This window comes from Bactrocera dorsalis, chromosome 6, assembly GCF_023373825.1.
Source record: "Bactrocera dorsalis isolate Fly_Bdor chromosome 6, ASM2337382v1, whole genome shotgun sequence".
NCBI lineage: Eukaryota > Metazoa > Arthropoda > Insecta > Diptera > Tephritidae > Bactrocera > Bactrocera dorsalis.
Window position 1 is genome coordinate 26,862,728 of NC_064308.1, and position 25,309 is coordinate 26,888,036.

Consider the following 25,309-nt stretch of genomic DNA (forward strand, 5'->3'; position numbering starts at 1 on the left):
GTTGTGATAGGCGGAATACACGTAGATAAACATTTAATTCAATGACGTTCCGTAAAACATATTAAAATATTAAAAAATTAACTAAGAAATTTTCATCAGAACAGGCGTAAGCTCAACCGAGTATTCAAAGAACACTCAATTATATGTATATACAATATTATGCTATTCTACAAAATACTGCTTATTATAGCTCAGTATAAATATCAGTATATGGAAGATATGAATTTCCATCTGTTTAAATTAAATTGAAAGAAAAAATCCCTTTCTGTCTATATGCTATAAGTTAATATTCACATTGATGAAAGTTTTACACTGATGGAATAATGTCTCTAGCGGAAAATGACAAAAAGTGAGTCAACCAAAATGGTACATATTTGTTTTTATATTTATTAGTATAAATATAAAAAAAAAAGTTGAAGTTTGATAAAATAAAATATTAAATATAAATACGAAAAGACTATCCAATATATATCGAGATATTGATCGGAAATTCGACATCCGTCCTTTTCCCACCAAGAGCTTCTCTCACTATAGCATATAGCTGCCATACAAATTGAACGTTCGAAATAAGTGCTTGTATAGAAAGCTTTTTCATTTGACGAGATATCTTCATGAAATTGGCCATGGATTATAACCTACGGAAATGATGCAATCTCCAAAGAAATGGATCGAATCACTATAGCATACAAACTGTACTGTCGGAATCAAGTGTTGTATGGAAAATTTTTTCATTTAGCGAGAAATCTTCACTGAATTTGGCATTGCGTAAGACAATAATGCAACCGTCGAGGAAATTATATATGTACATATAGCAGTCAAACAAACTGAGAGATCAAAATATAAGAAATGTTTCGTATTTGTGAATGGTATTATAGCTTCGGTGCAACTGTAGCTAGCGTTTTTTCTTGAATATATGAAATATTTTTGGAGTGCCCTAGAAACGAAGCAGTAATTTGTGTAGGCATGTTTGGTGTATTCGTCTTTTTTACAGAGATTAACATACTTACATACACACATATTACAAGTATAACGATAAAGTGTATTAACATGTTATGAATACAATTCTTGGACTATTTCATGCGTATTTTTACATTTTTACTATTACTTACTCGTTTGCACATATGTATGTTAAGAATTGCACTGTCATCTTCCAATTCCAAAACTGCAAAAACAACAATAGTGACATTTGTACTCGGTGTGTGTTTTTTTGAAAAGTGACTTTAGTTTTATCATAAGTCTGCATTTTCTTTATACTGCGGCTTAGCACGGTATTTTGGATTGCTTGATAAGTAGTTCAGAAAGGCGCGTTTCATCGTGGATGCTTTGCGGCGCACAGTCTCTGGTGTTTGTGATGTTTACTCTGGTTTTAATCGATGCCATTGAACAATAGTTTGACGCGGCTTTGATATCATGTCTTGCCAGTGTTTAGTTTCGGAAGCACCAGAGCCGTTCTTTCCTGTTACATTTCGACATAAGATACATAAATTGTAAAAGCAAACCGATGATGGTTGTTTGTACACCGAAATGATCACGATCGCAATAGAGCAGTACATTCGCATTTTTTTTAGGTTGCGAAAGAATTTGTTCGTTTATTTCGGTGCCGTTGTTATCAACATCATTAATATTTGGATTTGTAAATAAATAGAAAAATTATTAACAAAATTATTATAAATATAACAAATTCATATATATATATATAGAGGTATATAACATCATTAGGTTGCAGTGGGATCGACCTACTACCATCTCCACTTTTTATATACCATAATTTTAAGTACCGTATGATTGCTTCACTTTACGGTATATAAATGAAGCACCAATGAAGTTATCGGGATAAAACCCTGCAATCTAGTGGCTTCAAAGTAGCCTTACTCAATTGTAGAAATTAAACCGACCACAATGTTTCAAGCCACATGATACCGAGATTTGGACCACAGCGTCTAGTAGTTTGGCTTTTAATTGATATATCGGCCACTCTGTGAGGTATATTGTTGAAATTCAGAAATAATCATTTTCCGTTGATCCCATAAAAATATAAAAACTTTCCTGTCAATTTGATTTCTTAATGGATTTCAGTGTGCGTCTCTGTCTAATACCCATGTGTATTTGCCTAAAATGGATAATATCGAGTCAATACTACCCTAGCCACATATGTATACCTAATTAAAGCATCTTTTCACTTCCGGTTGGCTGTAAACAAGCTGTAATTAAGGTATCCAAAAAAGTAAAATGATCATATAGTACAACTGTGGGCAAAAAAGAGGAAAACTTTTTAATTTAAATTTCGCACAAAAACCCATTCGTCGAAATAATTTTTTCTCGCTTGGTATGACTGTCAGTGACATCCAAATGTCACATCATAATAGTCATTAGTGTTTAGTGTCTTTATTGGCCTAGACCAGGATTTCCCAAAGTGGGCGATAACGCCCCCTTGTGGGCGCTGCAGGTGTCAAGGGGGGCGGTAAGAGACCCAGAAAGAAAATGGGGCCGTTGTGTAGAGGCCTGGGGGATTATTTGTAATTTTATTTAGCTAGGAGGCTTCTTAGACAACGACTACATGAGCTCTCGACTCTCAACAACAACTTGTGAACATCAACTAATATGAATTAAAAGATTGCTCAAACTCGGTTCTATATTTCTCTCCGCCTAGTTCATATATCTGTATGTGGGCAATTAAATAAGAATTCATATTTTTGGACTACTATATAATAATTGTGCTTAAGCATTCCTATATAAACAATGTAATATTTATTTTATATTCAATTGTGGTTTTGCGCGCAATAGATGAGCATTACTTACGCCTCCTTTACACTACTCGCGAAGTTAAACGTATTTCTCAAAGCAAAACAATGTCGGAAGTAAAAAAGAAGAGACGGCAATACCGTGCGGAATACATTAAATTCGGATTCATTGAAAATCCCACAAACCCATCCTCGCCTTTGTGTCTTCTATGTCTAAAAACATTTTCGAATGAAGCAATGAAGCCTTCAAGACTGCAAGATCATTTGAATAAAATGCATCCAGATAAGAGAGACAAGAATGTAGCATATTTTCAAGACCTAGAGAAGAAGCATAATACTCAGCCAAGTGTAGAAAACTATTTTCGGCGGCTGCTAAGCAAGATGACGACCGACTTCGAGCTTCGTACAATATCTCTTTGTTAATTGCTCAAAAAGGCAAACCACATAACATCGGAGTAGAGTTAATATTGCCAGCAATAAATGAAGTAATAATTACCGTGCTTCATAAACCGACCGCAGATATTATCCGAAAAATTTCTTTGAGTAATAATTCTGTGCAAATACGAATTGATGAAATGGCAGAAAATATTGAGGAATCATTGTGCGATCACCTGAGGACAAGCCAATTGTCAATTCAGCTCGATGAGTCCACTTTACCAACTAATGAAGCATTGTTGTTGTCTTACGTGAGGTTTATTAAAGATGAAAAATATGTGAAGAACTATTATTTGCTAGAAATTTAGAGACCGATACCAAAGGCGAAACAATATTCAATATATTGGAAAAGTTCTGCGATGAGAAAGAGTTTCCGTTGAAAAATATTATTTCAATTGCTACGGATGGCGCTCTGGCTATGATAGGGTGCCATAAAGGCTTAATAGCGCACTTAAAAAATAAAATACCAGATGTTCTTGGTGTACATTGCGTTATTCATAGACAACATTTAGTTGCTAGAAACTTAAGTGGAAAACTATTTCAATCATTGCAATATGTCATCAAAGCAGTCAATAAAATCTTCAACAGCTCTTTGAATGATAGATTATTTTATCAGCTTTGTGTTACTAATGACGAGGATTGCAATCGCTTGTTATTTCATACTGAAGTTCGTTGGCTATCAAGAGGCAATTGTCTGACTCGATTCTACAACCTGTTTGACTCTGTTATAGAGTTCTTGAAAACTAAAGATACAGAGTTTCAAGACAAGCTCATAACAACAAAGAATGATATAGCTTACATGACAGACCTGTATAAATTGTTCAACGACATGAATCTCCAACTGCAAGGCGATAAACTAAGTTTAATTAAAACAAAAAACGTCGTTGCTGCTTTCGCAGCCAAACTGCTTCTACACAAAGCGAATCTTGGCAGATGTGAGTTTCACAATTTTCCGAATTTATCAGTATCATGCAGTAACTACGAATTGTTTGCCTACTGCCAACATTTGGAAAACCTCCACATTGACTTCACCGAACGATACCAGGACATTTTGAACTTGGAAATACCAGACTGGGAGTTGGATCCGTTTTCAAATGTCAACACAGCAATGTCACCTCAGCTGGAAGAAGAACTTATAGAATTGACAACAAACGAGGAAATAAAAATCAAGTTCAAAAATGGTTACCAAGAATTTTGGCTAAAAAACCGATCTCGCAATTGTACCCTGGATTGTGGTCAATCGTTCAACGATTCTTGATAGCATTCCCATCGTCATATTTGTGTGAACGTGGATTTAGTGTAGAAATCGTTTGCTTGTTACCGAACGTGGCGACTTGCGACTGTTCTTGAGTAAATTGGAACCTGATATTAACAAACTTATTAAACAGCATCAGATTCATCCTTCGCATTAGTTTTTATATATGCATCGATTACACTGTGATAGTCAAAAAAAAAGACAAGACCAAATTCCACGGTTTCCCCCTATTTCAGGTCCTACGAATCGAACTGCATCATTACTTTTTTTGTTACAATCATGGTTTCATGCAAAAATTTTTGTTGAAGTTTTTCATCAAAGTGGCCCATTGTAAAAGAAAGGCACATTTTTCTTCGGTCTCTAACTTTTTTAATGTTGACTTTTTTGGTAAACTTTCTTTGGCAAAGCTTCTCAGAATAAGTCTGTCTTTAAGTTCTTAGATGACTGTAAACCCCAAAATCAATGTTTTTTGTGTCCTTATAGCCAATATGTCGAAAAAACTGAAATTTAATCCATTTTTATACTCTCGCAACAAAGTTGCTAAGGAGAGTATTATAGTTTTGTTCACATAACGGCTGTTTGTAAGTCCTAAAACTAAAAGAGTCAGATATAGGGTTATATATACCAAAGTGATCAGGGTGACAAGTAGAGTTGAAATCCGGATATCTGTCTGTCCGTCCGTCCGACTGTCCGTCCGTCCGTGCAAGCTGTAACTTGAGTTAAGATATCATGATGAAACTTGGTACACGTATTTCTTGGCTCCATGAGAAAGTTAAGTTCGAAGATGGGCAAAATCGGCCTACTGCCACGCCCACAAAATGGCGGAAACCGAAAACCTATAAAGTGCTATAACTAAGCCATAAATACAGATATTAAAGTGAAATTTTGCAGAAAGGATCGCATTAGGGAGGGGCATATTTGGACGTAATTTTTTTGGAAAAGTAGGCGTGGCCCCACCCCCTACTAAGTTTTTTGTACATATCTCGGAAACTACTATAGCTATGTCAACCAAACTCTATAGAGTCGTTTCCTTCAGGCATTTCCATATACAGTTTAAAAATGGAACGGATGAAATCCACGCCCATCTCCCTTACAAAGGTTATGCTGAAAATCACTATTCTATATAATTACTATAAATCATTTCCTTCGCCATCACAAGGACCATTTTGAGCAGCAAGTTCCGACTGAATCCGATGAGCATGGAGAAAGATTTCACCAAGTCGCCGCCCCCCTTGAGCATTGGTACAGCGGCAAAAAGCTTGACTCGTTGCTTGCTGATTTGTGTTGGACATTGCTAGATGAGTCTTATTTCTTATTGAATTGAATTTAAATATTGTGTACAAATTTATGATACTTATTGATAACACTTATAAGATACAAAAAGAATAAAACAGCACACAAACATAGTTAGTGTAGCTTTTTTAAAAAATACAAATTTTGTTAAGTTTTTTTTCTAATGGTTAGTTTGCTCAGAACGTTGTCTTTGCTTAAGTTTCTTACTATTACAAGATGTCACTTAATGTATAAGTATCAAAGGGTAAATTAAAATATTGACGAAACGTGAGGGAAAAAACATTAAAAAAATGAACTAAATTTCAGTTTTTTCGACATATTGGCTATAAGTACACAAAAAACATTGATTTTGGGGTTTACAGTCATCTAAGAACTTAAAGACGGACTTATTCTGAGAAGCTTTGCCAAAGAAAGTTTACCAAAAAAGTCAACCTTAAAAAAGTTAGAGACCGAAGAAAAATGTGCCTTTCTCTTACAATGTGCCACTTTGATGAAAAACTTCAACAAAAATTTTTGTATGAAACCATGATTGTAACTCAAAAAAGTAATGATGCAGTTCGATTCGTAGGACCCGAAATAGGGGGAAACCGTCGAATTTGGTCTTGTCTTTTTTTTTTGAAAGAAGCTATCACAGTGTTATTTTAGTTTTATTTTTAATAAAAGATTCTCTGTTTTAATACTATAAAGTTGTGTTTCAATAATCATTCTTATTGGCAGGTGGAGCCCGTAAGAGTTATCTTGAGATCTAAGCGCCGTTGTATGTTACCTACTGCGCTCAGGTTTCAAGTTGCTGGTTATAGTAAAACTTTCGTTTAGAATTCTCCGTTAATATACATATATAGGTCACAATAATTAATTTGAAGTTATAGTGGTTTTTAAATAGGTGAAAAAATGGGAGGCGCTAAAATAATTTTTATTCTCAAAGTGGGCGGTAAGTTTGGGAACCACTGGCCTAGACTATGCAGAATTTTCTATACGCTTGTTTTTTTGAAGTATATAAAGTGGATTTGGCAATTTTTATGAAGAGCGGAATCAAATTTCTGGTGCCAAAATCATTTGAGCCTACGTCCCGACATTTTCGCATACTGGATTGATTCTTCGCAAGTTTCTCGCCAAATTTTCAATCAATATCGTGCTGCAACCACTGTATTCATTCGTCTGATTTAGCTCCATGTGACTTGCGGCTATTCAGCAAACTCAAACGACCGCTTCGGGGAAACCTTTTTCAGTCAATTGAAGGTAAAAAACGTGAATTTGTATGCATGGAAGATTTTTTCGAAAATTGTCTTAACAACTATTTCGAGGATTGGAAAAACGTTAGCATAATTGTGTTTGCGACATGGGGAATTTCTTTGAGTGGGGTGACAAAGATTTTGAAGAATAAATTAAGAATTTTAAAATTATGAACAAAATCTTACTACTTGTTGCTCATACAAGGAGCAAAGAACAAATGGTTTTTTCGTCAAAATCAATTTATTTAATTCAAAATAGTCTCCTTCTGCTTCAATACAGCTTTTTGCACGGCCCAAAAGCGTGTAGAATAAGTGTTTTAAATAGCTCGTTGGCCGGTATAGCCCCCAGTATGCCGGTGCAAACCTTTTGAATGGCCTCTAACGCTTTTCTTTCTTAGTCAAATGCATTTTTCCTAACAGGAAGAAGTCGCACGGTGCCATATCAGGTGAATACGGGCAGTGTTTAACGGTTAAAATGTGATTTTTGATCAAATAATCGGTCACAAGCGTTGACAAATGAGACGGCGCATTATCGTACAACAAACGCCAACTTTGATTTTCGCGATATTCGAGCCGAACACCTCGAATACGGCGCATCAAACGCTTGAAAACTCCAAAGTAGTAATCCGCATTAATGTTTCGGCCGAGTGGAACAAATTCTTTGTGGACAATACCCTTGGAATTATAAAAACAAATCAGTATTGTCTTCACTTTTGACTTTTTCATGCGCGACTAAAGATAGCATGTTCGTTGAGGTTCAAGGATGGTTTTTACGGCAAGAAAATTTTGAATAATTGCCGGAAAACCTCTAAACACAGCCCTTTCCTTTTTCCCATACAAACAATTGAATGTTTGTTGGTTAGTAACCATAAGAGAACGGCTGCACCATTATTGATGAAATTTTCAAAGGTTGTTCTCTGTGGATTAGGGAAGGTTTGGAAATAAAAAAACCGTTTGCTTTTCGGAAAATTGGGCAATTCCAAAAAGTAACTTTTTTTCATACAATTTTTTTTAAATTTTTGTTTGTTTTGTTTTTCAATATTTTGATTTTTAAATTATTGAATCGTTCAATTTTGGTCGCTTGCTTTTTTATTCCGGCTATTCAAAAAAAAATTTTTGAATATTATTCAGTGAAAATGTTATGTGTGTTGCACACAAAGTGATCAATTGCAGATTGAAATTTGTTACGAAGCCACTAAGAGGTCGCCGTAATATCGGTCGGCGTTCTTTTTGCCATCAACGTATGGCAGCCCAAGGCAAGGCAAGGCAAGAAGTACTCCCAGGATTATAGATCGCGGTCAATCAACAAACGATCGTCACGATGTCACAGCACGACTTTTTAAACAACAGTTAAGATGTTTGATGGACTTTATCTTGAAGCAACGTATATGTGGTGCTAGATACTATACTACTAGATATACTCTGTTGAGTAGCAAAAGAGAGGTTTACCGCACGCACATATTCTTCTTTGGATGGTGGATGGTTGTTACACCAGATCAAATTGATGAACTCATTTCTGCGGAAATTCCTGATGCAGAGAAAAATCCAGTATTATACGAAGTGATGAAAACCAATATGGTTCATGGGCCTTGGGGACACACTTCGGTTTGTATGTTTGACAATAAATGCACGAAACACTATCCACGTGCTTTTCTTTCGGAAACACAAACTAAAAATGATGGATACCCACTGTATCAGGGTCGCTCACCAGACGACAATGGCAGAACATTTAGCATTCAATTTAAAGGCGTGAATATCGGACAGCACATCGAAGTTGATAACACATGGATCGTACCATATTCGCACTGTTGTCTAATTCACATTCAAAAGTCATGACAATGTTGCGTATTGCAGTTTGTTGCAATCGATAAAATACGTTTGTAATTACGTCACCAAAGGAAGCAATATGGCGGTTATTAGTCTTGAATAAGATGAAATCAGAAATTATCAAGTGGGTCGATACGTGAACTGCAATAAAGCGCTTTGTAGGATATTTACTTTTGCAATTCATGAAAGTTTTCCTACTGTTGTGCATCTCGCAGCTAATTTGGGGAATGGCCAAATAGTGTATTTCTACCCAGAGAATACAGTATATCCAGTAGAAACACCGCCACCAACAAAATTAATATTTACGAGTTTTTTCTCAACTTTCGTCAGTGAACCGTGTGCGAGAACTTGCTCTTCTCTTCGAAATGCCTCGATATTATACACAGAATGCATCGTCGAAGAAATAGTTACACAGAAAGCAAGGCCAACCAGTAGATGGACATTCAGGTGTGTTATCAACTAATGCATTAGAACGAATTTACACAATCCACCCGAAAAACGACGATTGCTTCTACCTTCGGTTGCTATTGATAAATGTACGCGGTTCAACTTCATTTGAGTCATTGCGTACTGTAAATGATACGGTGTGTGCAACTTTTTGAGTATCATGCCAGCAATTACAATTGCTGGAACATGGTAATCACTGGAATCAAACGATGGACGATGCGATAGCTACTTCGAATGCCACTGAAGTTCGCACACTTTTCGCGATGATCAGCTTTCAAATCCGCCTTAGTTATGGAATACGACCAAAAATTGCATTGCCGAAGACATTTTACATCGTATACGCTAATAATTGGAAATGGGTCAATATCGGTTGATACTTTCGGTGGTTTGATATCAATTCTATATGCCGTTTATCAATTCACGAATGGACTCATCACGAATGTTTATACGAATATAGGCCAAATTATCGTAACTACCATTCCTTAAGTGCATGCGCAACGTTAGCTGCCACAAATACCTATATTGTTGACTTAAACTGGAAGATTCAAAGTCAAATTCCGGGAGACTTGCGGTCATAGAAAACGATCGATCATCTTGACAATGAAGACGACACCGTGAATTATCCAGTGGAATTTCTAAATTCTTTGGAGGCTGGTATGACCCTGCATCATTTGCGTCTCAGAATTGGATCTGTCGTTATTATGTTTCGCAATCTGCATGCGCGAAACTGTGTAATGGAACCTGACTGATTGTGACGCACCTATCGAATACAAGGGGCAGAATGCTTGATTTCACGAATTCCTTTGGGTTCTATCGATTTGCCATCTCAGTTCAAACGTATTCCGTTTCCAGTAAAAATTGAATTTGAGATGACGATCAACAGAATAGTCGTATAATGGGTGGCATAAATTTGGAAATGCTATGTTTTTCACACGCCCAGATATACGAGTTGGAAAACCATCTTCTACATTTACGCACCGGAACAGAAACCAAAAAATGTTGTTTATCAAACTGCGTTACATTGAAAAAAATGTTAAAAAAATCGCAAATAAATGATTATCAACGCAATATGAATTTCTTTCTTTTCATTTCAAAACACATAATTTCACGCAGGACAACGGCTGCGGGGTCAGCTAGTGTATAAATATTTATTGGATTTATGCAAAAATACATCAAAAAAACATATGAAGACTTCCAAATAAACCCGTAAAAATATTCACAATGGTGAGGCGTAAATAAATAAGGGCTCGCTATTAATGCGATTGCATGATTGCCGTGGATAGTGTACGTAGCACAAGAAATATTGAACCAAAGACGGTTTGCTTTGCTTGTTTGACTTTTAAATCTGTCAAAAATTAACTGAAAAGTGCTAATGTTTAAGAATGGAAGAATTTTACTATATTTGGTTGAAGCTTGGAAGACATAAATCGAATGCATTATTTCTTTCTTTTTGTATTCTTACAAACTAACGGTCTCTTGCAGGAAAACATTTCATGGTCGTATAATCATTTAACATTTGAAATTAAAGCAAATGAAGTAAATTTTAAAAGTTTGAATTAAGACTGCGGTTTGTGAGTGATTTAGAGTATTAATTGTGTTTTTACAAATTTGTTCCATGTTAGGTTAGATTGAGGGACCGTTCCTAACAGGGAACTTACTTGAAACCTCTATATAAATGATCATAAGACACTCACTAAATGACACAGCGCTTGAACCTTTAACAAAATTTGGAAGGACAGTTAATATCAGTTTCAGCTATGTCTCCTAGTTCGCCGAAGATAAGACTGCGTAGGTGTTTCAATCTTCGTCTTGCCAAGGCTGGACAATGGAGAAAAAAGTGTATGAATATTTCCACCTCACCCTCATCCATACAACTTTGACAACTTGCTTCCGACAAATCTTATCGTAAAAACTCCTAGATGTAAAATAATTACTATTATACTATACAAATATACTTGAATGTATATGCATTTAAGAGGTCGTACATGTGTAACTATATATTGATATGTAATACATTGTGTAAAGTGGACGCGTTTTTGTGCGGTCCAGTGTTTTTCATAGTTTTTTCCAAGTGTTTTTGAGGCAGCTTTGGCTGGATTTGTTTCACCTGTAACAATCAGGTGACGGACGCAAGTGGGCAATTAAAATCGAAAGAGATAAGTGCAATTTTGTATCTTATATTAAATCATTTTACATACGTGCCCATTTTTTCCGCGGCAAAATTTGTTTCCCCTAGGAACAGCAATCCAGGCACAACGTGGTTATAAAATTTTGTTTTGCCGTTGTGATTGGAGACATAAGCTGTTTTTCCCTTCTTTTTCTCCTTTCTCTTTTTTTTGCTTTGTGTTTTGCATTCCCTTTCGGTTTTGGCGTTGCCAACCATCGAAAATTCAAATTAGACTTAAGAGGAAGAGACTGAACAGAGTAGTTGGCAGGTGTTCCCAACTATTTTCGAGTGAGGTATGGCCTCTGAGAATAGTTCTGGGTGTACACCAGAAAATCCTTTTCGGAGGATTTCAAAAATTGCAAGAACACCGCCAAATAGCAAAAATGAGGAGTCCACCGTTGCTGGACCAATAAAAAATAGTGAATCTGCCGATAACGAGGACAAGAGTGGCAAATCCGATAGAGCGCAAAGTAGAAAATCTACTAATATTTTTTGCAAATTGGGCAGAAAATAAGGAGCTCGAGAATATGATGTCCGGACAGAGACACATAAGCCAAGCCATGCGAGAGGTTATAAGCACCATAACATACTTGTATGGCAAAACATAAAATCCCGAAATTCATTCGAAAATAGTGATGGTAGGGAAAGTGTCACAAGTATCGCCCCAAAATACTCCAAAAAGGGCACGGGAGACATCAGGCTTCCTACCACCTACGAAGAAGACAAAAAAACATGAATCAAAAAGTGCAAGGAACCTTTAGTGAAGTCATCAAAACAAATATTAAAGACATCGCAGAAAATAAACCAGCATCCGGGAAATGGATAGAAGAGGGAAAAAAGAAGAGGCCCATGTAGAAGAGTATTAGGTCAAAACCAGACGCTATAATTCTAACAAAAATGGACGGAGCCTCGTATGCAGACATCCTCCGTAAAATTAAAGGTGAGAGTGGCCTCGAGGAACTGGGTTCAAACGTGACCTATATCGAGAAAACTCTCAAAGGAGACCTGCTCCTTGAGCTGAAAAGCCAAGGAGACAAAAGATCGGAAACTTTTCAGAGCGCCCTAGAGGGAGTGGTTGGCGAGATGGCAGTAGTACAACCAAAAACACACAACGTCACTATAATGTGCAAAGATCTGGATGAGATAACTACTCCAGAAGAAATTTTGTAGCGCAATACAAAAAGAGTGCGGAATACGAAACATAGGGCCAGTTAATGTTAAAAATATACGGAAAACAAGAAGCGGCACTCAAATATCCCTTATATCCCTGCATGCCCAAGATGCCAAGGCTGACCTTAAAGTTGGCAAAGTTAAGATTGGGTGGTCGATCTGTCGCCTCCGGGAGTATTCCCCTGTTTCCCGCTGTTACAGATGCTTCCATCCAGGTGACATGACGCGTAAATGTTGCAGTCGGATCGACAGGTCCTCTCTTTGCACACGTTGTGGAAGTGCGGGACATGTTGCAAAAGTATGCACTAACACACCGAGTTGCATGCTCTGCAAAGGAAAACATTCGGTTATAAGTACGACATGCCCCAAATACGTCGAGCGCCTGGTATCGACGGCGTACCAAACACAGCTCTAAAGGTAGCCATAATTTCAAAGCGCACTCTTTTCGCAAAAAATGTAAAATGCATGTCTAAAAGAAGGGATGTTCCCCGATTCCTGGAAAGTCCAGCGCCTGGTTTTAATCCCAAAACCAAAAAAAACACCGGATGGACCTTCTTCGTATCGACCTCTGTGTATGCTCGACACAATGGGCAAAGTGTACGAAAGCAAGGTAAGAAACCGCTTGGAGATTGCAATCCAGGAGGCCGGCGAACTATCAGAAAGACAATAAGGCTTCAGAAAACAGAGGTCTACTATCGATGCACTGAAAGAAGTTGTCGACACTGCGAAAAGAGCAGTAAGTGGCAAAAGATGGAAAGGTGGTACAAAAAAATATTGTGCGCTGATCACCCTGGATCTGAAGAATGCATTCAACTCTTCTAAATGGGAAAATATATTCGAAACTATATATGGAATACGCGCCCCTCAGTACCTCATAAATATCGTTATGAGTTATTTTAAAAATAGAAAGCTGATCTACGACACCACCGAAGGCATCAAGAGCTACCCTATTACAAATGGAGTACCACAAGGATCTGTTTTAGATCCTCTCTTATGAAATCTAGTTTATGATGGAGTGCTAATAATTCCACAGCCTAAAAACGTTAAGCTAATCGCATACTCGGGCGACCTTATAGTGGTAGCAGTAGGTAAACAACTTGATGACCTGCAAAACAAATGTAATGAATGCATAAATGGCCTACGCCAATGGTTTTCTTCCAAGAGTTTGGAACTGGCTGAGCACAAAACAGAGGTACTGCTCATAAGCACTAGGAAAATTGAGGAAAAAATAACTCTCACTATAGGAGAGTGTATGATTACTTCACAACCACAGTTGAAGTAGTTAGGGGTAATATTGGACTTCAAACTGAAATTCAAGCAGCACTTGGCAAACACAGGAAACAAAGCAAATAAGATTTATAACGCGTTATCAAGAATGATGGCAAATAGAGGCTGTGTGCCCTCCAGCCGCCGACTTCTAATCACAAAAGCTATGAGCTCAGTTATACTATATGCAGCTCCAGTATGGATACAGTCACTAAACATAAAGGCGTATGCCAAACCAATAAATGCGGTACATAGACTCACAGCAATAAGAGTAACAAGTGCTTTCCGAACTATTTTCAGCGAAGCGTCTGAAGTATTAGCTGGTATGCCGCCCATAAACATCCAGGGTGACGAGCTCACGAGATTATATGAGGTATCAGCGCCAATTACAGAAATCCAAAAGAGAGAAGAGAGAAAGAAGAGCATAAATATATGGCAGCAATGGTGGCAAACCTCAACTAAAGGACGGTGGACCCACAGACTTATACCTGAACATGGGGACCTATATTTCCACCTGACCCAAATATTAAGCGGGCATGGGTGCTTCAGAGGCTATTTATATAAATTTCAAAACGACGTCAGTCCGTATTGTTCGATGTGTACGGAGTTAATAGAAGACTCTGAGCACGTGTTCTTCCATTGTCCTCGTTTTCTAAACATAAGGGAAAAGTTAGAAACAACACTAGATGGTAGTTTAATGGTGGAAAGTTTGACTGCACTTATGTGTCAGTCTTCTGCGAACTGGAAAGCTGTTCGCGAAGCGGCTACTTCCAACATGACAATATTTAGATAGATACAGCAGAATAAGCGTCAGTCCGTCTGTGCTATAGAGGAGACGTAAAATTTTTTGTCGCTCCCACGAAGTATTATCTTATCTGGTGGTTCCATGGGAGAGTCTTGAGTTGGGAGTAGGTTAATTTTTTAGCGGATTAAAGACCCGCACTCCGGCTTTCGATGCTTCCTCCTACTATGAAAAATGCTATAAAAAATAAAAAAAGTGTGTAACTTTCACATAAAGATGTGCTTGATTTTATTTGTGCATTTGCCCAAATGTTTCCAAAATATTCATATAATAATATTATTCTTTGAACATATATTTATATTAAAGTAGAAATCTACACTTGATTCGATAAGAAAAAAGGGACATGTCATCGACAAATTTAATGAGAGATTTCAGACTTTAGCAACTACTGGACCAATTTGAACAAACTTTAGTATATTATATATTTTTGACAACCTTGTGCTACATTTTTGCCGAAATCACACTACTGCCACGGCTTCGCCCCTCTTGACAACATTTTTTACTATAGCTGACTCTTTCCTAATAAGTTTCAACTCTTAACACGATTTCGATTACTTTGGCAGTCGGGGTCTGACCACAAGTTTCGGTGTAAATGGGGTATGTACTGATAGGGGAGCTTTTCTAGACGAGGAGTTTGTAAAAATAATGTTGATAAAAATATTGGCGTTTTTTGTTGCAGCCAAGATTCGCAACCGCCTCTGTGCAGCAAAAAAAGGACGTCAACAAACACAAGAAAGGTTCGATGCCGAGAAGTTTCAATCACAACAGACAGCCAAACAATTTTCCACTTGACTTGCACTTCTGCTCTCTGAGAGCACTTGTCAACAACTCGGAATATGGGAACTGTGGGACTGCATATCAAGCTCCTTACGTACAGCTGAAAACGAAACCATTGGTTTTCGGAAAAAGCATAAGAAAAGCTGTTACGACAAGGAGTGTCCTATCGTAGCGGAGAGAAAACAGACTGCTTACCTCGCAACGTTACGATCGACCACAACACATGCGGGATGCCGAGAGTTGAAAACGGAAGCGAGACGCATTTGCAGACAGAAAACGAGGGAGACCGAAATGCGGAAATACGAAGAACTTGACGAGCTGGCCGTCAAGTGTAATACTCGAAAATTGTACAAAAAAAAACGACTAACAGAAGGTTTTAAAGTCGGAGCATACTATTACAGAATCCCCAGAGGTGATCGAGAAACCGATGCCCAGAGCATATTAAAGTTATGATGGAAACACTTTTCAAGCCTTCCGGGTGGCAGTGAAAGCATAATGCCAGTAGAAGCAAACCTGATTCCGCAATCAATGACAATGGAGCAGACTTTTCTTTGCCTGACCATGAATCGGGTTCGAATAGCAATTACCCGTCCGAAGAACAAAAAAGCGGCCTGGGCCGATGGATATCCGGCCGAGCTATTCAAACAAGAAGGCTAAGAACTGAAAAGGAGTACGCATCAGCTTCTTTGTAAAGTATGGTCAAACGAAATCAGCCCAATGATTGGAATTTAAGTGGGCACCTCTTCGTCGATTTTAAGCTGTTTTTAACATCACGAAAAGAAACTGCCTTTATGCCGCTATGTTTGAATTTGGTATCTCTGCAAAACTAATACAGCAGTGTAAGATGACATTGAGCAGTACCAAATGCTTCGTCAGGATCGGAAAGACCGTTCCTTTATGATATGAGACGAGGTTTCAGACCAGGCAATTCCCTATCGCGCGACTTCTTCAATTAAGAGGAAGTCCACCACTCCGTTAGAAAGACCAGGTGGAGAAGGACCTGGCTTCGCTTGGAATCTCCAATTGGTGCTATGTAGCGAAAAGAAAAAACGACTGCTGAGCTGTTATTTACTCGGCTATAATAGCGTCAGCGGTGTCTACGTCAGTAAAGAAGAAAAAGAAGAATGTAGTTTGGTGCTGCAGTAATGGAACCCTATGATCTCGTAACCTCTTTATGTATATTCAATATTGTTTATTATTTCCGAAAATTAACGAATGTTGAATTCCTACTTAACAGTTTTGTATTTTAAATTTTTTCTGACACCTGGAGAAACGTTCATGTCTTTGATACTTACGAATTGGAAAGAACCAAGTACTTATGTCTTTTTGATTTTTTTCCGGTTTGTTATAAAACCAAACTATAGCTTGTGGAATGTGTTGAATGAATACTATTTTGTGACGTTTGTTTAACGCTGCTTGCTCGTTTATGGTTATAAAGAATTTCTGACAATATTTTGACACTATGAGCTTAAAAGAATTTAGTATACTCCAATAGGTTTTTATGCGTCTTCCTTTACTATTGTGTAAAAACCTACATAGAGTTTCAATAGATTTCGAAGTTTGGTTGGCTGGCTTTGCTTCAAAATGTCTAATTACTTCGAATTTAATATTTTTTAGTACTTTCGCTTATTATGAAATGTAATTGTAATGTAAAATTAAAATTCTGACAAATTAAGCCGAAATTTTAAAATTTTTGTGGTGAATTCGAACGCCAGGATTTTACTCAGCCGAAGAACTAGGTAAAATTTTGACAACTTATAAACGTGAGGGAAAATGAATTTAAAAGAACTCCTGCATACATAATATTTTTGTTACAAAATGTTATATTAATGCGTTATATTTGTATTATCTATCCCATTCAATAAAGAAATTGCACTCTTATAAAGAGAAATTTCTGTTAGCTTCCTGAATTATTATTTAGCTGCAATTTACTTAACTTAAATTAAGATGTTGGAAGTAGGCAAAAACAAGAAAAAAACGTTAGCTTCGGTTGCACCGAAGCTTTAATACAATCCTTCTTCTTCTTGTTGGCATATGCACCGCCTACGCAGTTGTAGCCGAGTTTACAACACTCCGCCAGTCGTTCTTCCTCTTAGCTGTTTGGTACCAATTGGAGATTCCAAGTGTAGCCATGTACCTCTCCACCTGGTCTTTCCAACGGAGTGGAGGTCTTCCTCCTCTTCTGCTTCCCCCGGCGTATACTGATTCGAATACTTCTACGGACGACATTGTAGCCGCTGTCTCTTAGATGGCTGAACTGAAATGTCATCGTATAGCTCATCGAGTACGGTATTCGCCGCTGTTAATGCGCAAAGAACCACACATCTTGCGCAGAACCTTTCTCTCGAAAACTCGTAACGTCCACTCATCAGATGTTGTAGGACGGGGATAATGAGTGACTTGTAGAGTTTTTTTTCGTTCGTCGAGAGAGGACTTTGCTTCTCAATTGCCTACTCAGTCCGAAGTAACACCTGTTAGCAAGAGCTCTTTTGCGTTGGATTTCGATGGTGTCGTTGTTGTTGGTGTTAATGCTGGCTCCGAATTGGTTGATCTGCGACCTCCAAGCTATGACGTGAGAGCCAAGTCGTGAATGTGACGACTGCTCTTTGTCCAACCTAAAGCAAACAGAACCAACGCCGTGGTTGTTATGACCAATGATAACGATGTCATCAGCATTTGCCAGTAGTTGTACACTCTTGTAAAATATTGTATCTTCTCTCTTCAGCACGGCAGCTCGAATTATTTTCTTCAGCAATAGATTGAAGAAGTCGCACTTGTTTGACGTTGAACGGCTCGGAAAGATCCTACTCGATCTGGCTTAAACTTTTGGTATTATGTAACGTCAGTTTACACAGTGGTATTAGTTTTCGGAGATACCAAATTCAAACGTAGCGGCATAAAGGCGGGTTTTGTTTGTGTCATCAAAAACAGCTTAAAATCGACGAAGAGGTGGTATGTGTCGATCCTCTTTTCACGATTTGCCGTACAGTGAATATGTGGTCAATTGTTGTTCAAGTTCTGTCCAAAATTTCAGTATGCTCTGGACATCAGTGACTATATCACCTCTGGAGGAGAATATGCTCCGATCTTGAAACCTTCTGTTAGTCGCCACATATTTTCGTAGAATTTTCGAGCAGCGTCAGCCAGCCTGACAGGCTCTTCTCATTCAAGAATTTCAGCTTCTCTTATTTTTTGTCCTCCGCTGTCCGCGGTCAAGATATTTTCATGAAATTTGGAAAAGATACTAACTTAATAGATCGCTATAATTTCCGAAGAAATTTGCCATCCAAACTGAGGGATCAAAATCAGAATAAAAATCTTTTTATACCCTTTTATGCTATAAAAAATTCACCTGTGAAGGGTGTTAAAACGTTGGTGCAACCGAAGTCATTTTATGTTTTAACTTTTATTTTTTATTATATTTAGTATAATAAAGCATTTTCTTTCAATTCTCTCGTTTTACAAATGTGCTTGATTATTTAAATAACAATGCAGTCATCGCAACTTCGTTTGCTTTAAGTATCAAATCTTTAAATTTCATTTGACAAAATGTAAAATAAATTGTTTGGCACATAGCCTTTGGAATAGAGATATACTATTGATTAGTTAAAATCAGCGTCTTTCCAAAAAAGTTAAAATTGTCATACGAAATTGTTAAGTGTTAGTTGCAAGCAGTTTATTAATATTTCTTTAAGTTTATGAATACATCTAAAAAAAGTACGCTGATAAAATGTTTTTCTCATCTGTACGTATTACAGTGTTTTCCAAATTCACCTACACTAATCGCTAAATTGGTAAAATGAAAAGCAAAAGATTAAAGAATTATTTAAAATTTATATCACAGCCTTTGTAATGAATTGTTGACATACGTCTCAAAAATAATAATATTACTCATGAAGTTAAATCATTTTACTATTTCCCACATATGTAGTTGCATTTATTCGAATTTATAACTTTAGTGTTTCATAATTTAACAACAGAAATTATGGCTCTGGAACCGTGAATGTGGTACTACTAGCCTGCTCGAATCCTAAAACATAATTCTAATATTTGTTATAGAAGGTATATGTTAAGTAACACTATATCTCGAAGACTTTTTTTTTGCCACTTATTTCAGATATAAACAACGGGAATTTAATTGCGTAATGTAGAAAACGATAATAACTGAGTGACTTGAGCACAGAAAACGGATTTATTTTTTACTAGATACAAATGAATATTCGTAGACATTAGACATGCATTATTAAGTGTATGAGAGTTTTACACTATTTTCAAAGTATTTGTTCTTTACTCACCAGCCAATAAAATTCTTCCAATTAACTCATTTCGTCCAATATTATCAAAATCCATTACCATTACATCTAAGGAGCATTCCCGTATCTTCTCCCACGGTACATTGAAACTAAATGACTCATTAAAGACAGGATTGAGTGTGCAATTAAATATTGGAGTCTTTCGTTTTTCGACACGTTTATCGCCGAATTGTAGCCAGACTTTAACATATGGATCTGAAAGGATTTTTCGAATGGATTTTATGACAGTCATAGTTTATGTCTTGGTTATTTTATACATGTATACAGGATATATATATTGCTTGTAAGTTTATCTATAACTTTTAATATACTTGTATGTATGAAGGTAATATATAGTGTGGATATTCTTAGTTACACAATTACTTAGTGCGGGTAGATTGTGTGATGACTGGATCCTTTCAGTGCATTTAGAAGCATATATAAATTTCAATTTGTCCACCCACGCATAATATATTTTGCTATCGTAAAAATTATATACATACAGGGTTTGTCCGGAAAGTAATAGGACTGATTTTCTTTCGCCGCGACTGTACTTCGGAGCGTGCGCACACTAATTGGATTCGGTAGAGGGTGTTCCTAGCTAACCAACGAACGGCTGGTCAGTTATCTCCCAGCACCTGGAGAGTCAGGACAAACATTTTCGCGCGACGAGGAATTTTGTTCCTCCTAGACAAACCGTCAAAGTTTTACGTGAAAGTCCTCAAGAGACTCAAACGAAGGGTCATCGGGTCCGACAAGACATCGCAGCCGATTGGAAGGTGCACCATGACAAAACCCCGGCTCTTACCGCCTTTCTTGTGAACAGCTACCTAACCAAGGCCGACATCCCAACGCTTCTGCAGGAACCCTAAAGTCCAGATGTTTCACCCCCATTTTTTTTGTTTCCTTGCCTGAAAAGGCCGATGAAAGGGGATCCAAGCAGCATGCACCTCCCCTCTCAAGGCTGGAGAATGTCTTCCGTGACGCCATTAATGCTTGAAAATCGCGCTGGTAGCGATGCATCGACGTAGAAGGAGCATATTTTGACAGTTTTTAAAAAAACTATAACGATTGGTTCAATCATTGTTATCGATCTATTATTTTTCGGACAAACCCTGTGTATATACTTGTATGCTGTATTTTCAACATTTTCTTATTTTGTTTAAAAGAACATATTGCCAATTTAAAAAATTGAATATTTGTTTTTAATTTACAATCCGTTTGTGTCCCAAAATTTCCGGAAGAGTTGTTTAGGTACCGTAATACACTTACAGAGATCACTAAAATCTAAGTACATATGTGCGAAAAGCAAAATATATGTATATACACTGCACGTCATCAGATTGACGCTGATTTCGCTCAGTTTTAACATCTCTTAACTATTCGCTGTATGCGAGTTCTTGATTATTGTCGTTGCTTCTAAATAGGCAGATTTACACTCTTTAACAGTAAAAATAATCTCATGGGAAGTGCTTCTATTAATTATTTATTCTTGGATTGTTTTATTTTTGGTGAAAATGCACGTTTTTTGCACCGTCGGCATGCAGCAAATTAAGCATTATCAAGCAACAAAATCCACCATGTAAAATATCTTATTTTTTCCATTCATGCTGGCCAATGCCTTTTAATTTGAATCATTGGGAGCCGTCGTATGTATCTCGTCTCATCCGCGCACGCTTGGTATTTTACTGAATCTACTTTTTCAATTTTGTACTCAAGGATAGGCCCTGTAATGACCCCTACAATACTGTTAAGTTCCCTTTTGCCTAGAAATTGAATTAATTAGTTTCCTACAAATTGGTATGCAATGTGGTTATCTATTCGTCTTTGGGTAGTTCTATTTGTCAAGGAATTATCCAAAATTGCAGCAATTTATAAATAGGGACTGCCTTTGTATAAAGTTGTGGATAGAACGGAAGACATCGAAAAAATTGCCTGTTTTCTTTGAAATCAAGAAACTTATGGTTAGAACCTCAAGGGTGACAAAAATTGTGTAATTATCGTAATTAAAGCGAGGAATCTACTATTCAAAGGGTGATTAAGAAAGCCGAATATTTGAAAAAACAGACACTAAGGAAAAAAAATAGCAGGAAGAGAAAAGGAACGCTCCTAAATTTTGCCTGAACAATCATAATTTGTTTTGAAAGAAAATTTATTTAGAAGACCCAGATATGTCGGGAGATGGAGGGTTGGAAAGATGTACGATGGTTGTTAGCAATAAACTCTCAAAGCGTAACTACTCGACGGCCCTAACACATCCTCTTGCTTGCGGCGCTAATCTAGTGATGCGCAGTGTATATAGTATATTTATTTACGAATACAAATAGGAGAGATATTGAGGTTTAGAACATGTCCATATTATTACGTAAACGTTGTTATTTTTGTCCATGCAAAAATAGATACACGAATTTTCGTATGACCAGTTGGCTTGAAAATGGCACAATGATTTATATGTATATCTTTAAAAATTTGCCCTTCAAGCAATTCCTTAGGAAGTTATCTTATAGTACCGGCTTGGGACATTTCACAAATATTGTTGGCATTATGAAGGAAGTTTAGTTATAAACGTTCTCATATAAAAAATGCAAACATATTCCAAGTAGAATTCATCACGGTGTACCCATTCGGATTATCCGTCTTTTTAACATATTTGACTTGTTTAAATTTGTATACAGTTTATCGTAAAGGTTCATTCGCGTACGCCGGAAATGTTTTAAGGATGGTCCTGAACAATCTCGCCTAAGAGGATACGGTCCAAAACTAGTTTTAAACCAGCGGTTTTTAAGGCGAAATTTTTATTTGGGGATTATAAAAAATTTATGCGTTAGGTTTTCAGACATCCGAATAAAAGTTAACACATTGGGGCATTTTGATTTAATATTGATAATTTGTCGGAATCGGCCGGATAGGACAAATATATCATATAAATATGTATTCGAACCGATTATTCAGATATTTTACTATCCGGCATTCTGCCTTTAGTTATTACGTGCTAACAGCACCTGATTTTGAAGATTTGTTTTCTCACGCATAAACTTCGCGTTAAAAATCGATGGCCAAAACCACCTTTAGAAACATATTCTCTTAAAAAACAAAAATAACCGTAAAATATATTCCGCATTCGCAACTTTTCCGTTTTTAGGCACCCTGTAAATTCAATCCGCTCTAAGATAAATATGTATGTAAGTATATACATACACAAGAAGGAAATGTATACATATATTACATAACAGAAGTTATAAAAATTTTTAAATTTATGCTTCAAGCTTATGATCTTTGTAACTTGATCGATATATGAGTTATGTTCGCATTATATGTACCTATGTATGTATGTACATAAGCCATTGTGTGTGAAGATATGTTTACTATTTACTTACCTGATTTGCCATTGATATCTTTTGCTTTCAGATTTCGCGCTTTAATCAATGTTAATGTTAGTACTGAATTTGATGGATGATAGCACAGCGATGAAAGCAATTCACCGCATTTATCCTTAGCCGGTGGTTTCAGTGCTTTCCAAAATGATTGCTTGCTAGCGAAATCAACCTATACGTATGTCATACACACATGTAATAGATATAAAGGGATAATGAAGATGTAAACCTTGCTATAAACTATTTGCTATTGCTATATACAAATCAAAACTTTTAGACACAAGAGGCTCTACAAAAATTCTTCTTTATTTGATCATCACTTATTGTGTAATGATATTTTAAGCCTTCAGTGACTCGTCGACTCGTCAGTGATTGTAGGATTAAATATACATATATGTTCTCTTATTATTAATTAAATGTCACTTACTGTTGCTGTACTTGTAAAAATTAAATTAATCACACACCACGGAAATATTTATGCATCTTATATATAACAAGTAAGGAAAGGCTAAGTTCGGGTGCAGCCGAACATTTTATACTCTTGCAACTTGCTAAAATTAAAGCCAGGAAAAAATATTTAAGGTGTAAAACGTCAACCTGAGGACCGGAATCTAGGACTATTTACATATACATATACTCTATATACTTAACTCATACATTGACAGGCAAATTCGGTATAAGATTTGTTAGAAAAACGCAAGTTGTGTAAGTACCGACCCGATATTATCCATTAACTATTATCATTAAGGTATCTCAGATGCAACCACCAATCATATGGAGCAAAGTCAGCCGGATATTCGAAAATCTTGGTAATGGTTATAAGAGGGCTAAGTCAAGTTTTCGCTCAAATTTCTCCATTTTAGGCACAAGGACATACTGTCATGATTAAAATAAAAAATTCGAAATTCTTTATAATAGGAAAATGGGGGTTCAGGGAAGTATTGGTTCGGTTCGACCAATTTATGGCAAACAGACAAACCATTATCAGAGGAGGATTATTCCTGAATTAAAATTATTTATCTCACACATTGACCAATATTCGACTATAGAAACGTCGTCGTTTCTCGAGAAATGGGATTTCACTACAAAATGAGTGGTCCCACGCCCAATATATGTATATTTAACATATTAGAGGGCGTGATCCCACCCACTTTTCCAACATTTTTTACCCACAGGTGTCCCTTGCTATTGCGATCCCCTTGGCCAAATTACAGTTTTATATCTTAATTTACTGCTTAGTTATGACACTTAAATGTTGGAAATGAGTAATGGTGATTTGTGGGCGTGGCAGCGGTCCAATTAAGACCATCTACGAACTCGGCAGTTTTCTTGTACTAAGGAATCACACACCAAGCTCCATCGAAGTATCTGAATGTTTACTCAAGTTACAGCTTGCACGAACGGACGGACAGACAGACAGTCAACCAGATTTCAACTTTTCTCGTCACCCTGATCATTTATATACTATATATAATCCTATATCTATCTCGATAAGTTTTAGGTGATACGTACAACCGTTGGGTGAACAAAACTATAATACTCTGTAGCAACTGGTTGAAAGAGTATAAAAATGAAACGCTATTTCGCCATATAACGTTATTCGTTTATTTATGCAGAAGATCCTTACGGGGGACTTTTTTTGCAAAATCAGCGTCGATGTTGCAATTGTATTCCATGAATATTGAACTAAACACTAGTATGTATATAGCTCAAGGAGATCTGAGAAGACAACAGCAAGCAAGGCGAATGTGATGAGAGGAGCAGAAATGCCAATTTTTATATCTTAATGTAGTTCGTTAGATACCTAAATTCGTTTAGCTGAGCAACAGGAGAATAATTAAATCAACAAAATTTCAAATAAAGACAAATAGACAAATTCCAGATTGAGAAGCTGATAAAATCTGTGTTACTATGTATGATATACATATATATATAGCAGAGAGGTAGCTTTGAAAAAGCTATGCTTCTCATACGCTCAACTAACTATGTACTATATATGCAGGCTTCACGGACGGAAAACTTACAACGTAGGATACAGAAATGTTCTAGAAATATATTTCAACATTTGTTGTAGCAAATTATTTCGATAAAGCATGTATTCTAATTTTGAAAACTCATTATAGTATATAGTAATTTTCAAATACTAATTTTTATTACTATTTAATGGTCCCTTATATTTTCTGAAGGGATTAAATGCGTGGGATGCCGCAGCTACTACTAGTGTGTTACAA

The 25,309-nt window shown here is 36.7% G+C and overlaps 1 protein-coding gene across 21 annotated transcripts in view; it reads right to left on the minus strand.

The window, feature by feature from the left end:
* LOC105224248 (synaptotagmin-7) overlaps positions 1-25,309 on the minus strand; it is a 566,903-nt gene that overhangs the window by 535,963 nt on the left and 5,631 nt on the right. For 15 of the 21 annotated variants that reach the window (XM_049460406.1, XM_049460404.1, XM_049460403.1 and 12 more), the window contains exons 4-6: positions 23,082-23,250; positions 19,708-19,920; positions 1,110-1,456 (exon numbers count right to left, since the gene is read on the minus strand). In XM_049460406.1, coding sequence (XP_049316363.1) covers positions 1,356-1,456; positions 19,708-19,920; positions 23,082-23,250 — 483 coding nt within the window. In that variant the 3' untranslated portion in view covers positions 1,110-1,355. Of the gene's footprint in view, positions 1-1,109; positions 1,457-19,707; positions 19,921-23,081; positions 23,251-25,309 lie in introns of those variants that run through there. The other 6 variants (XM_049460396.1, XM_049460395.1, XM_049460394.1 and 3 more) reach the window with 2 other exon arrangements.